Source organism: Helianthus annuus, chromosome 14 (assembly GCF_002127325.2).
Source record: "Helianthus annuus cultivar XRQ/B chromosome 14, HanXRQr2.0-SUNRISE, whole genome shotgun sequence".
NCBI lineage: Eukaryota > Viridiplantae > Streptophyta > Magnoliopsida > Asterales > Asteraceae > Helianthus > Helianthus annuus.
In genome coordinates, this window is record NC_035446.2 from 36,351,239 (window position 1) to 36,365,192 (window position 13,954).

Below are 13,954 nucleotides of genomic sequence, written 5' to 3' on the forward strand. Positions count from 1 at the left end.
ACTTGGGGATGATGTGACAACTCGAAATTTAGAACCTTTCTTGTATCTCGATGTAACATGCTTGAACATTTTGTGACTAAGTTAACTTGTTGAAGTTACTAATAAATGTGAACCTTTTATGTGATATGTGTTTTGCTTGTGTGTATATATATATGCGTGTTCTATGCGATCCGAGAACCCGACTCGAGACCATAAGGTCTCGAGTGAACATAACCGATTTGGGCCTTTGGGCCGTGACCTCCTTAACCGGCTAGTAAGCCCTTTAGGGTAAACCATGAAGAACTAGTATTTATGCTACACTCATAACCACACTTACCATTTCTTTTGACACCACACATACTCCTCTACACACACTCTCCTACTAAAACCCTAAGAAACACAAACACACTCTAGTAGCCGGCTAACACTAGGATTTTTGGATTCAAGCTTGGAAATCGACATTGGAGTTCACCTTTCCTATCTCTCAACCGGTTAGTGTTCTTGATGTTTAATGAGTAACATTGGTGATTCATGTTGTGTTTGTGCTTGGGTTGATAAAGCATGATAAAACTATTTGACAATATATTGGTTGTTGAGTTATGCATGATGTTTTGATGTTCAAAGAAATCGGTTCATAAGTGTTTCTTGTTATGTGTTAAAAATCGGATTATGATGATAATAAGTCAATGCATTGTATGTTAAAGTGTGAATGGTGTTATCGGTTTACTTGGGTTTGAATCCGAGGGGTTTGGGTGTTCATACTAAATGAATTGACTAATGAATATGCTTGTCATAATAGGATGCATATTAGTGAGTTATAGTTCATAATTTTGCTTGAACAAGGGTTGAATATGTTATGAACATGTTTTGAATGTTTGAAGAACATGAAGAACTACTTGAATATGCTTTGAATGTGGTTTGATGTTGAAATCTGAATCTGTTTGATCCATTTTTGGTAAATATTAGACAACAAAACATGTTTTAGTGGATTGTACCTTATAGTGTTGCATGACATTTGAATTTCATTGGATAGTACAACTGTGCAGAATCAGCAACTGTTGGGGAGTCGAGACCCCTGGTTGCGACTCGAAACCTCCACGTTGCGACACCAGTTACGAGTCGAGAACACCTGGTTACGACTCGCAACCATAACATGACAAGCCGAAACCATAGTTGCGACATAGGTTGCGACTCGCAACCGCCTATGATCAACAGCATGACTCGAGACCTTGGTTGCGAGTCCGGTTACGACTCGCGACCAAAAGCAGCATAACCCGAGACCGGGGTTGCGAGTCCGGTTGCGACTCGAGACCACACTTATTGGGCTTGCTTGGTTATGGGCCTAAGTTAGTGGGCCGGACTTATGGACTTCTGTGTTACTGTTGACGCGTTGTTTTGGGCCTGTTATTACGAGCCCAACTGTTAGGGCCTCACACTTAGACTTTGGGTTGTATTTGATTGTTAACTGTGAAACTTGTTGTGAACTATCGATGAACTGCCATACTAGAACTTGTATGCCATGACTACTACTTGTACGTGCACTGCTTGGTTTGAATCTGATTATAAGTGGTATCTATGTTAGGACGTAATTGACTACTTGCGACTTGATTGACCTTTCTGTGTTACTACCGAGCAAACCAAGGTGAGTTCACACCCTCTACAAAGCATGGGATTCCCTGGGTTGGGAATGGGGTTAAGGAACGTGGGATTCCTCGTCCTCCTTGGGTAGGACAGCAGTGGTTCAGGAATGTGATTCCTCGTCCGGACGGACGGATAACTCGTACTAGACCAAAACTCTATCACGAAGTCCCTCCTTTTTATATCGACTTAATCGCCGGGCCAATGGCGAGCGGGTCATTAGTTAGATAGTGCTATTTAGGTCTGACAAACCTCACACCGTGCCGTAGAGGACGGGCGTGAACTAATGGATCTGGGGCACGTCAATGATGATAGACATTGACAGTTTCAGGGCACATAAACATGACTACAGTCAGCAGTCGATATGGTAACGAGTCTAGTGTACGCATGGGGTAGCCCCCACGGCCGAAATGCCAGATAACTAACATGGGGTAGCCCCCACGGCCGGAGTGCCAGTATAACCGGGAACTAATAAGTCACGTTTTCAACTATGGGGTAACCCCCACGGCAGGATGCCAGATAAAGGAAACTGTTTCGAAACAACTTAAAACGAACACCCAACCGTGAACTCACTCAACTAGTTGTTGACTCGTTACTACATGCTTTGCAGGACCATAGGTACTCAGCTGGAGCTTGCATGGAGGAGAGTCGTTGTGGGACACGGATTGCTGCATACTATGTTAAACTCGAAACCATTTGAACTTATGTTTTAACTTTAAGACTTATGCTTCCGCTTACAACTTAAACTTTGTTTTGTTTGAACACCAATCGTAATGGTTAGACTTTTATAACTATTTATATGCTCATTCAGTATGATTGGTGGCTGGATCCTGGTCAGTCACGCCTCCAAGCGGTAGTACTCCGCGGGTGGATTTTGGGGGTGTGACATAGCCAGACGGTTCAAATTCTTCATGTTCACATGCCCAAGGTGACGATGCCACAGTAGACCATCATGTTCTGAAATCTTTGAGAATAGGCAAGTGATCTCTTCACACGGTTTCTTGTTCATATCAATTACATATGCATTTCCTTTTCTCTCAGCTGTCATTAAGAACCAGTCTTCTGGAATAACAATCCCAGGTTTAAGAACATGACATCCTTTCTTTGTAAAATGAACTGAATTCCCTCGATCATAAATCTGAGAAATACTCAACAGATTGTGTTTCAGTTCTGGAACATAATTAACATTTTCGAAGCTTAAGACGCCATTTCGAACTGTTCCTTTCAATGTGATTCTGCCTGATTCTCCTCCCGCAAATGAGACATATCCTCCATTAAATTCTTTGACATTTACCAGTTGGGATAAGTCTCCTGTCATGTGCCTGGAACAGCCACTATCCATGTACCAGAGGCGCATGGTAGTCCTCCACAGCTGTTCCTGCACGATTAGCGGGATTAGTTAGATTTAGGAACCCAGCCCATAGTGGATCTGGGTTTTCCTTGTGCATCAATATAAGTTACTCTCTGCCACACTAAATTGTCTTTATTCAAAAACTTCGAAGCATTTCTAATGGTAGAATTTTGATAACATGAATGCGATGGATTGGATTGCATGACCTTAGCTTTAGGTTTCCAATGCTTGCCTGACCAATTAGAATTGTAATTACCAAAAGCATAATGTTGATGTCTTTGAAAATCATTTTGTTGATTCTGATTTTTGCGTTTGGCTGCATTCCAATCCTGATCAGAAGGTTTAGTCTTGCGATAGTTGTTTTTCATTGTCTTAGACTTTTCAGTCGTCATTGACTCTGAACAACGATATCGGTTAGACAAGACCTTCTGATTTTGCAATGACTTTCTCTTGTACGGTGCTCTTGGGAGTTGAACACAATTTCTGGCAATGTGACCAGCGATGCCACAGTAAAACATGTTTGACGCTTCAATTTGTGAGTATTTTGAACGTTTTTGCACTATTTGTTTGATTTTGAATGATTTGACGTTTTGGTTTTCTGAACATGTTTTGCTTGTGGTTGTTCTGAGCATTTTGGTGATTTTTCTTCTGATGACTTCTCACGTATATCAGTTCCCTTTTCTTCGTTACTTAATTTCGGTTCAGTATTTGAACTTGGAGAAGTTTCATCAATATGCGTTTTCTCAATGCATTCGTCATGTGAAACTAATTCAGGTTCATTATCTGAACGTGTAGAAGTCTCATCAAAATGCATTTCCTCAACGCATTTATCATGTGAAACTGATTCAGGTTCAATTTCAACTACAGTTTCCAATGGGGTCCCACTAGATTCAACATTAGGGACTCCCACTGAGACAGATTCAGAAGAAGAATCAGGATACTCTTGATTTTCTTGAGAAGTCGTTTCAGTGGTTTCACTGAATGCGTCCTGAGGGACCTCACCTGTAACACTTTCATGAACTGAAACATTAGAATCACATACATTAGCTGAGAAACAATCATCACCACACTTATTGTTCAAATTATCAACATAACCATCATCAGTTTTGCCCAAAACAACAGGCTCACAAGACGAAACAAAAGCAGAAAACGACGCAAATAAAGAACGACTAAAAGCAATGTCAGATTCAGTTGGTTCAGAATAAGGTTCAAAATAAGGTTCAGAAATATTTGAAATAATTTCTGGTTCACTCCCATGAACTTCTCCACACTTTACTTCAGAAATATCATCTGCACATGAAGACGAAACATTAGGATCAATTGAGCCGTTGGATTCAATGGTTAATGGAGTATACTTCTGTTTCTCAACTTGTCTGTCATGAGAAGACGACTTGTTGTTCTTGGAACCATAAGTCATATTACTCTCATTCATCATCTCCTCCTCAGTCATTGGCAGATAAGTGTAATTATCATTATATGGAGGAGGAGTCTGATTATAACCCAAACCACGCCCTTTCTTTTCTTTGTACGCAAGTTGTTGATCGCACAGGTTTTTAACTAATTTGCTGGAAGAATCAAATTTCTTGATATTAAGTTCATTAATTTGATATCTGTCTCTAATATCTTCCAGTTCCTTAGTTAAAATACATACTTTTTCCTGAGCTTCTAGGAAATGGGCTGTTTTTACACTCACATCATCCTTAAGTTTGATGATGTCTTTTCGCTGAGCCTCAATTTTTTCTTTATAAAGTTTCTCGTTTTTCGACAAAGTAAAATTTTTATTTTTTATGTCTTGATAATCTTGAATGAGCTCAGCGTTGTGTATTCTATAAGCTTCGACCCTTTCCCTATACTCAGGAGTACAGAAAACAGAAAGTACCTCTTCTTTGGTGAGACCTTTAACAGGAGCTGAAAGAATTTGAGTCATAAAAGCAAAGTTTTCAGCTATAGTCTCTTCTTCGGGCTTGGAGTTTTGATCACTTGAGGTCATGAAAGCAATGTTATTTGAAGCAGCTTGATTTTCTGGAGCTGAGATGTTTAGATTCTCAATTTCAGAAGTCCAATCAAAGTTGATGTTGGGCTGAACCACCAGGGCTTGCGCTAATCCTTGTGGTTGAGGGCTTCCCGTAGCAGCAGCATCTGCTATGCTAGCAGTGGTCACAAGAGCTCTTTCTCGATTAGGTGTTACGGGCTGTGCAGGAGTTTGTTCTCTATTCATCAGTGGTTTTGTGCAATTTCGAGCATAATGCCCTTCCTCATGACAGTTGTAACAGCGCAAGTTAAAAGGCACCTTAGCAGCTCCATTCCAGGCAGTGCCCCATCTGTTTTTACCTGTTCTTTTCACAAACTTTTGAGCCCTGAAGGCAGCCATTGCCATCTGCCAGGTGATGTCCATTTCTTCAACATCATCAGGATGGATCTGTGACAGGTCATCGGGACACCATTTTGGAGGATCAAGTTTTCCTGCAACGAAGGCGTTCAAACAGTTTATAACAGATGCTGCGATATCCAAATTTTCTTTTGACTCTTTATTAAAGAAAGCTATCATCTCATTGTTCGCAGTGGAGGCGGAAGCAGCAGTGGAAACATTTCCAGCATTCGTAGTGGAAGCAGGAGCAACTGGAGGAGCAACTTGATTAGAGGACCCTGAGCAGTAAGCATTTGCTGAAGTGGGAACAGTCTTAGCAGATGTGGTATTGCGAAACATTTGAAAACCTCCTTGGGACAACAGAGCTGTGTTGTTATTGTTTGATGAAGTGGGAGCAACGGAAAAACCTGCGGCTAACATGCTGTTCTTGTAATTGGTTTTTCTTTGTTTATCATCTAGTTCACAAGCTTTGATATGAGAGATCATCTCTGACAGGCTGCATCTCGCGAGGTCTTTAGTTTTCTTGATCATGGCGACATGATGATCCCAACTTTTTGGCAATGCATTAAGAAGCTGTCTGTTAGTAGATGCATTTGATGTATGAATTTCTTCCATTTGCATTTGTGTTACTAGCTTCACAAACCTCTGAATTTGATTGTCTACAGTTTCACCATAAATGTGGTTGAAATTGTTGAAATTTTGTTGCAGCAGATTTCTTCGACTCTCCTTCATATCTTCATTTCCTTCATAAACTTCGATCAGTGATTCCCACAGTTCTTTGGCAGATTTGCAGGTGCGAAATCCGATAGCAATGTCAGGACCCAAACCCATAGTCAAGTATGAAAGTGATCGGCCATCTTCTTCAACTATAAGCACATCATCTTCGGTATATTGATCTCTAGGTTTCTTCACCTTAACGCCTGGTTCAGTGGAACTTTCCATCATAATCTCCCTTGGACCCCTTAAGATACTTCGCCACAGTTTATAATCTTTGACCTTTAAGTGCTGTTCAAAGCGCCACTTCCACTCAGGAAAATCATTTGCATCAGTCAACCTTGGAATACGTGTTGTGGTTCCAAGCTTTGAGTCCAATTCTTGTTGGTGATTCAGGGCAGCCAATTTAGTGTTATTTGTTGTCATAATTACTTAATCAATTAATTACTTTTAAATGATCCAAAAATCTTAACAGTTCAACAGTCCAGGTTCAAGTAACGTTGCAAACGACGTTGCGAGTCGAGACCACAATTGTGAGTCGAGACTAAGAATCTGACAACTCGAGACCTAGTTGGTTGCGAGTCGAGACCAAATCCACACTAGTCGAGACAACGATGGTTGCGAGTCGAGACTGAAGCAAAACAAGTCGAGACAATTATCAGTTGCGAGTCGAGACTGAAGCAGGACAAGTCGAGACAATTATCGGTTGCGAGTCGAGACTGGAACAGTACAAGCCGAGACTGCTAATGATTGCGAGTCGAAACCTGCAAAATAGATATGAGATAAACACTGTTGACTCGTAATCCTGGATTTTCAGCACTTTTCAAAAAAAAAAAATTCAAAGATATCGCAATCTTTGAATTTTCTTTGATCACCAACTCCCGAGAAATCAGCTAACAAGATTCTGAAATCACACAAACCACAATCAGCAATATCTTTCAATGATTTAACGAAGAACAGTTTGAATGTTTAACAATTTTCACTGCAAAACAAACACCAAAACCAAATTAGTAGCAACTGATGTTCTTGAATCTGATTGATATCAAAACCGAACCAAGAATGGTTTCTTGGCTCTGATACCAATTGTAAAATCCGATAGGATCTCTCAATGATATCAAGAATAACTTGTGTAAGTGCGGAAACCAAACACAAGTGGATTCAAGAAAACAGTAAAATAAACAAACGCAATAATCTAAACAAAATACTCTTGCATTCACCTTGAACGATGACTGATACAAGATTACCGAAACCAAGATCTCGAGTGGCCTGTCACAGCTTCTATGCAAAACCAACAACCCTTAAACTATTACTAAGGGTAACTTATATACTACTATCAATGGACCGTAAACAAACCAAGGCCCACTCGAGACCTCCCAACCCATTACAAGTTCGACCCAAATAACATAGTTAAACTAAACAAAAACAACCCTGTACTTTCATACTTCTCTATGTATAAACCTTAAGGTTCCATCAATTGTTGAACCAAAGGCCTGATCAACCAAAGGTGAACCACTGCCCAACCACAACAGCGGCTTAGATTCAACAGCAGCAGTTTAACTTGTATCTTGTAATCAGTTGTTTAGTATGCAAGGTTTGTACCAGTCAGTAGTTACAAGTTGTTAGGTTGTTAGATGTCACTTTCATGGTGACGTCAGCTTTGATTCTCAGTGGTTTGAACTCTACTATAAATAGAGCAGTACCTATACTGTTCTACGTGAGCTTCGAGCTTTTTGCTCATCTCCTTTCATCTTGTACGATCAACCAGGGAGTATCAGGCTGAGGGGGGAGTTTAGTATTGTAAGCATGCTTGTAATCATTTGCTTTGTAATTCAGTCATTCAACTTAATGAGAAGCAATTGTTTATCATACTATTTTCCTCTTTGATTGGGTTTACAAAGTTTGTATCCATTTCCGCTGCACTTTATATCATTTCATATATTCTGATTGCTCAATTTATACAAACAAACACAATCATGAGAGCCTCCGATCCTAACAGTTGATAACTAAAAACAAGCACTTTATAAAAAAATGTGTGGCTAAAATTGCAACTTTTAAAAAATCAATTCATTTAAGCTATAAAGAAAAATTAAGGCAACCAACACAAATATGCAGTCATCTTAAAACCTTTAAAAATTAAGGTTATACACTATCTTGAGATTATAACTCTAAAATTATTGCTCTTTATTTGTAGCTTTTATCTAAGGAATCCACTCCCTATTAATATCAATGTGAATTATAAAATGGCTGGTAAGCTGCTTCTTTTTTATATACCTTTATTTATGTCTATGACTCTATGTGTTTGGTGATATTTATCCAGGTATTAAGAGGTTGTGATAAGTTAAGTGGATACTATGTCTTGACAATTGGAAATGGTTAGTTGGAAATGGTTGTTTGGTGCAACCTTGTCGGCTCCTTTTTAATCATGTGTGTGGTTATTTTGGTGTTTACAACATATATCTGCAGGCGAGACTTTAAATTCTTAGGGTCTGCTGTTGGTAATTTAAGCACTGAAAAGAATGTAGGAAGGCACACACACTTCTTTACCCTTGGTTCAGACGAAAGTTAAGATAATGTTGTGATGTGTCATATTTTTGTTTGTGTTAACAAATTTAGCTTTATTGTTGATTGATACTAAATGTAAAATAATTCATTGTTTAATAAAATATGGTATGTATGGTTCTAAAAACCATAGGCCACCCCCCTCAATCACGTACGCACCCATCCTCTCCTCCCTCTAGGTGATTTCAAGAAATAAGAAACCCTAATCTTTAGGGTTAATGCGACCGTGTACTCAATATCATGGTTGCAAAAGTCGCTAGGCTCCCTAGTCGGATTTGAGAGTACTCGGGATTACTCGGGAGGTACTCGGCCTAGGCGGAGATTACTCGGGGAGTAATTGTCCTAGGCAAACAATACTCAGGCCTCGGTAACCTACCTTGTAGCGAGTAATAAGGGAGTACTCAGAGCCTAGGCAGGACTTTTCCAACCATGCTCAATATACTCCCTCATTTAATTGCAAATGACCACCAAAGTTTCACATAGTACAAAGATTATAAAAGCTAATCCTTGTTCTGTCTTCCGACTGTCAAGTCTCCTTTTGTTTTCCTTTTGTTCAGGTTTTTGAAGATCCACCAAATGTCCTACTGAACAAACCATGATTCCCAATGTCTGGTGAGCTATACACCCCTGCTCCAACCATTATTCAACTTATGAAATAATGATTCAGTAGCTATGCCTCTAATTCATCGTGCACTCATCGCATTGTCTTGTATTCAATCACAATCACAACCCCTATTTCTTCTGCCCCGAAACATCTTCGTCCCTACAACACTTGTTAGGTTTCACCGGATACATTCAAATTGTGATCATTCTGATACCACACATCTAATTCCATTTAAGCCAACCAACGAATTCTCTGCGAAAATCAATCATGCTACCCTAATTAAGAATGGTTCTATTCATAACTCACATGTGAACAACTATCTACTGAGTTTGTACGTAAAGTCCAGTAATTTAATATATGCCCACCAACTGTTCGATGAAATGCCTGTGAGAGATGTACGATCTTGGACTATTATTATTTCTGGGTTTTCTCGAATTGGGTGGTATGATCTAGCGTTAGATTTATTTACCCAGATGATCAATCACGGCATTACTCCAAATCAGTTCACATTTTCGAGTGTTTTAAAGTGTTGCGCAGGTGCAAATAAGCTTGATGTCGGAAAGATGATTCTCGGTTGGATATTGAGAAATGGGGTGCGTTTAGATATGACATTGGAGAATTCTGTACTTTATCTTTTTGTGAAATGTGAGGCCTTCGATTACGCTACAAAGGTTTTCGAGTCGATGAGTGTTAAAGATATTGTGTCATGGAACATAATGATCAGTGCGTACTTGAAGAATGGCGATTTGGAGAAAGCTGTGGGGATATTTTGGCGAATGCCGTTTAGAAATGCTGCGAGTTGGAACACCGTTATTGATGGGCATTTGCAAAACGGGCATGAACGAATCGCGATGCAGCTTCTATACCAGATGGTGAAAACAGGTGCAGCTTTTACAAACGTTACCTTCTCTATAGCATTGTTATTGGCATCTTCTTTGAAACATGTTGAATTAGGAAAGCAGATTCATGGTCGATTGCTGAGAGTTGGAACATCTGATGGGTTTATCAAGAATTCACTTATTGACATGTACTGTAAATGCGGTGAAACGGAGAAAGCAGTGATGGTTTTTAAGACTTTAAATCAATCTGTACGCGACTCTGTGTCTGTCAGCTCTATTGTTAGTTCGTACATTAAAAACGATAGGATTGAAGATGCTCTGAAAGTTTTTACATTTATGGTTAGTGAGCATGGTGAAGTTGACAAATTTACCCTCACGAGTGTACTTTCTGCCTGCGCTGATGCTGGACTTTTGTATCTCGGTCAACTGATACACACCTATATATTGAAAAGTGGGCATGAGCCTGATGCGTTTGTAAGTTCATCGATGATTGACATGTATGGCAAATGTGGTCGGTTACAATCTGCTTCGAAAATCTTCAAAGAATCCGATAATCGAAACGTTGTGCTGTGGACTGCAATAATATCTTGTTACGCGTCACACGGTGAAGGGACGGAAACGATTCGTCTTTTTGAGATGATGGTGAACGAGGGGATCAAATCAAATGAAGTAACTTTTGTAGCGGTTTTGACTGCGTGCAGTCACGCAGGCTTGATTGATGAAGGATGTAGTTACTTTACCTTAATGAAAGACGTTTATGGTATCGAACCTGAAGTTGAACATTACACTTGTATGGTGGATCTTTTAGGTCGAGCGGGTCGGTTGAACGAGATAAAGGGTTTCATTTATGAGAATAATATTTCACATATGAGTGCTGTTTGGAAAGCATTTCTATCTTCTTGTCATCAACATAATAATGTTGAAATGGCAAAATGGGTTTGTAGAAAGTTATATGAACTAGAACCATCTGCGGCTGGACCTTATGTTTTGATGTCAAAAACCTTTGCATCTGATTGTAGATGGGAAGAGGCTGCTAAGTTGAAGGGTTTGATGAAAGAAAAGGGGATTAAAAAGCAACCTGGTCAATCTTGGATCCAATAAATCAATTGGAAGCTTGAAAAAAAATTGTTCCTTGAAACTATCATTTTGATTCAAGCTGAGATGCCTTGCTCTTGGCTTGGCCGAAAAGGTTGCTTGAGGAAAATAGCTCCTGGATCGAATCTAGCTTGAAATCGGATCGTAAGTAAATGAGCAACGACAAGCTAGCTCGTTTAAATTTCTAGCCGAGTTCGAGCCAATGCAAGCTTACTTGTTTGGCTCGCTCAAGTTAAGTAGGCCATTAAAGAAACCCAAGTTTTGTAGGGAAACCAACCCACCCATGTTTTTTCTTTTTTGTTACATCTATTCGTAACGATAAAGAAATACAAATTTTTATAAAGGCTCTTAGTTTTTTATGGGTTAAATTAAGGTATAAGCGTGTGAATTTAGATTGAGGAAATTTGGAGGGGTTTTAAATTGTACAAAGTGATAGTTTTGGTCTAATTGTAATATGTTTCTTTTTCTTGTGATGAACCTGTACATATTGGGGTGTATGTTAGCTTTGCATGTTGGGTGATAAAGAAATACCATATGAGAAGTGTGTAGAACACGGAGAACGTTGCAAACTATCTAATACTATGCCGTCATCAAAACCAAAAAATAAAAAAAAAATAAAAAAAAAATAAAAAAATAAATATAAAACCCTCTTTCACTCTCTTTCTCATCACGCACTCTCCCCACCAACCCCCACCCCCTCTCTTGAATTCTGCCATAACCATATCTCTCTCACCCACACCCATTACTTGTCGTCGCCGCCATCATGTCACACCACAACTGATGGTGGAAACATCGCAGTGAGACGAAAATGAGATTGCTCGAGACTTCATAACTTGATATTTGTGACAATATTTAAACAATTCCAATTTCATTTCATAATAGAAGTACATTGTTCAAAAACGAAAATACAACATCTAGAACATAACAATTAAATAACAAAACATGATCTAAAATATGGCGTGTTTATGATCCACCCTACTAGATTTCTTTTCAACGCATCATCATCATCATATTTTTAATATATATTAAAGTAAAGGTCAACACGTAAAGCATTGGTGAGCATACAAGTTTGGTTTACTAGCTTACGTATGGCAAAATCGTTTACTAAGGCATATCTTATCATGAACTAGCATGCATCACATACGGGCCAACCCAAAGATTCCACTAGCGTAATCTCGTCATCAAAATGACAAGACTATTAACGATTGAATACTTAACAATGACCCATCAAACGGGCGGTGTGCTACTCCTATAGCGCTATACATGTTAAGGTCGGCTCGTGAAGTTAATGACAAGTATTCGTGTAAGAATGACTTCTAGCATGCAAGTATCCTAGTGTATAACGTCTTTAGCATACGTGTAAACCCAAAGATTCCACTAGCGTAATCTCGCCATCAAAATGACAAGACTTTTAACGATTGAATACTTAATAATGACCCATCAAACGGGCGGTGTGCTACCCCTATAGCGCTATAGATGTTATGGTTGACTCGTGAATTTAATGACAAGCATTCGTGCAAGAATGGGGCTTCTAGCATGCAAGTATCCTAGTGTATAATGTATTAAGCATGCGTGTACGGATTTTTTGATTGAATCATGTGAATATTTTTTGTATGTGAAAGTTTGATATGTATATATATTGCACCCCAAAAGTGTACTTAAAGTAAAAATGGTTCATATATACTCACAGTTTGCACAGCTTCCAAAACGTGAGCAGAGAGTCTTGAGAGTTTAGGAAAACGCCGAGATTATCCTACAAGGATGAAGGAGGCATTTGAGTTTACGGAGTTCGGTATTGAGTAGGGATTAAGCGTTTAAAGTAGTATATAAGTATGTATATCGCAAGAAAATACATCTTGTCTAAAGCACTCATATGGACACTATTTTAGTCATGTTTTCATGAGTACCGATTCACCCATTAGAATCCATAGTGTAGTTTGAGGAACTTTAATCCAAGATGAAAATGACCACAATACATAACATTCAACCATGAGTTTGGTTGGTTTTATGATTCGATTCTAATATATAATTATATATATTTATAAGTATATAGTCCAAGTGTAACAACCCTCAAAAAGGCCCCACAACAAGTCATAATTAAGACCCCGAACGCGTACGACGAAAACCAGCACAAAAAAACGAGAAAACCCAGTTTTGGGCGTCGTCGCTCGACGCGACGGGATCCATAAGGATTGTCGCGTGACGTGGCACTTCCTTTTCTCCTGAAGACACGTGTTGCCATGTGGCAGCTACATGGCAAGCTTACGTGGTGACTCATGCCACCTATGCCCTTGATCACCTCGTCGCACGACGCGAAGGTGATGGAGAAGCTGGTTGCGTGACGCGGCGGCCTCCATTTTTGGCTATAAAGAGAGCAGTTCATGTACATTTCAATCTGCTAAGTTTCATTTTCACTTTCTTTTGCTCTATCGTTCTATTATTTCAAATCCCGAAACCCTAAAACCTTGAAACTCTGCTCTGTAAAAAGTGTGCTAACCCCGATCACTGGTACGATACCCTATCCGATTGATCTAAAACAAATCAACGGATGTCAAAGTGCTGTCTAAATAAGGCTATACTTTGTTAACTACGTTGAGGTTTCGATCTCGTGATTATCATTAAAGTAGAATTGGGTTAATACACTAGTAAGTGTTGCATTGTGTGTTTATTTAGGAACCCAAGACTTAAACCAGGAATAACTAAAAACCCTAATTCTGCAATGTGAGTCATTCTCTTTTACTCAAATGATTTTACAAAACCATAAATATTTTCCAAGTTGTATTTATAGTGATTTAGTTTTAAAATTC

General features: G+C 39.2%; 1 protein-coding gene across 1 annotated transcript; it reads left to right on the forward strand.

Moving 5' to 3' along the window:
* Positions 1-8,887: 8,887 nt before the first annotated feature.
* Positions 8,888-11,620, forward strand: LOC110940686 (pentatricopeptide repeat-containing protein At5g16860). The gene has a single exon (XM_022182239.2). The coding sequence runs from the start codon at positions 9,282-9,284 to the stop codon at positions 11,151-11,153; it is 1,872 nt and encodes a 623-aa protein (XP_022037931.1). The 5' UTR covers positions 8,888-9,281; the 3' UTR covers positions 11,154-11,620.
* Positions 11,621-13,954: the final 2,334 nt, after the last annotated feature.

Excerpts from the sequence above, each read along its gene's own strand:
- LOC110940686 (XM_022182239.2), top strand. The coding sequence starts at position 9,282 with ATGCCTCTAATTCATCGTGCACTCATCGCATTGTCTTGTATTCAATCA.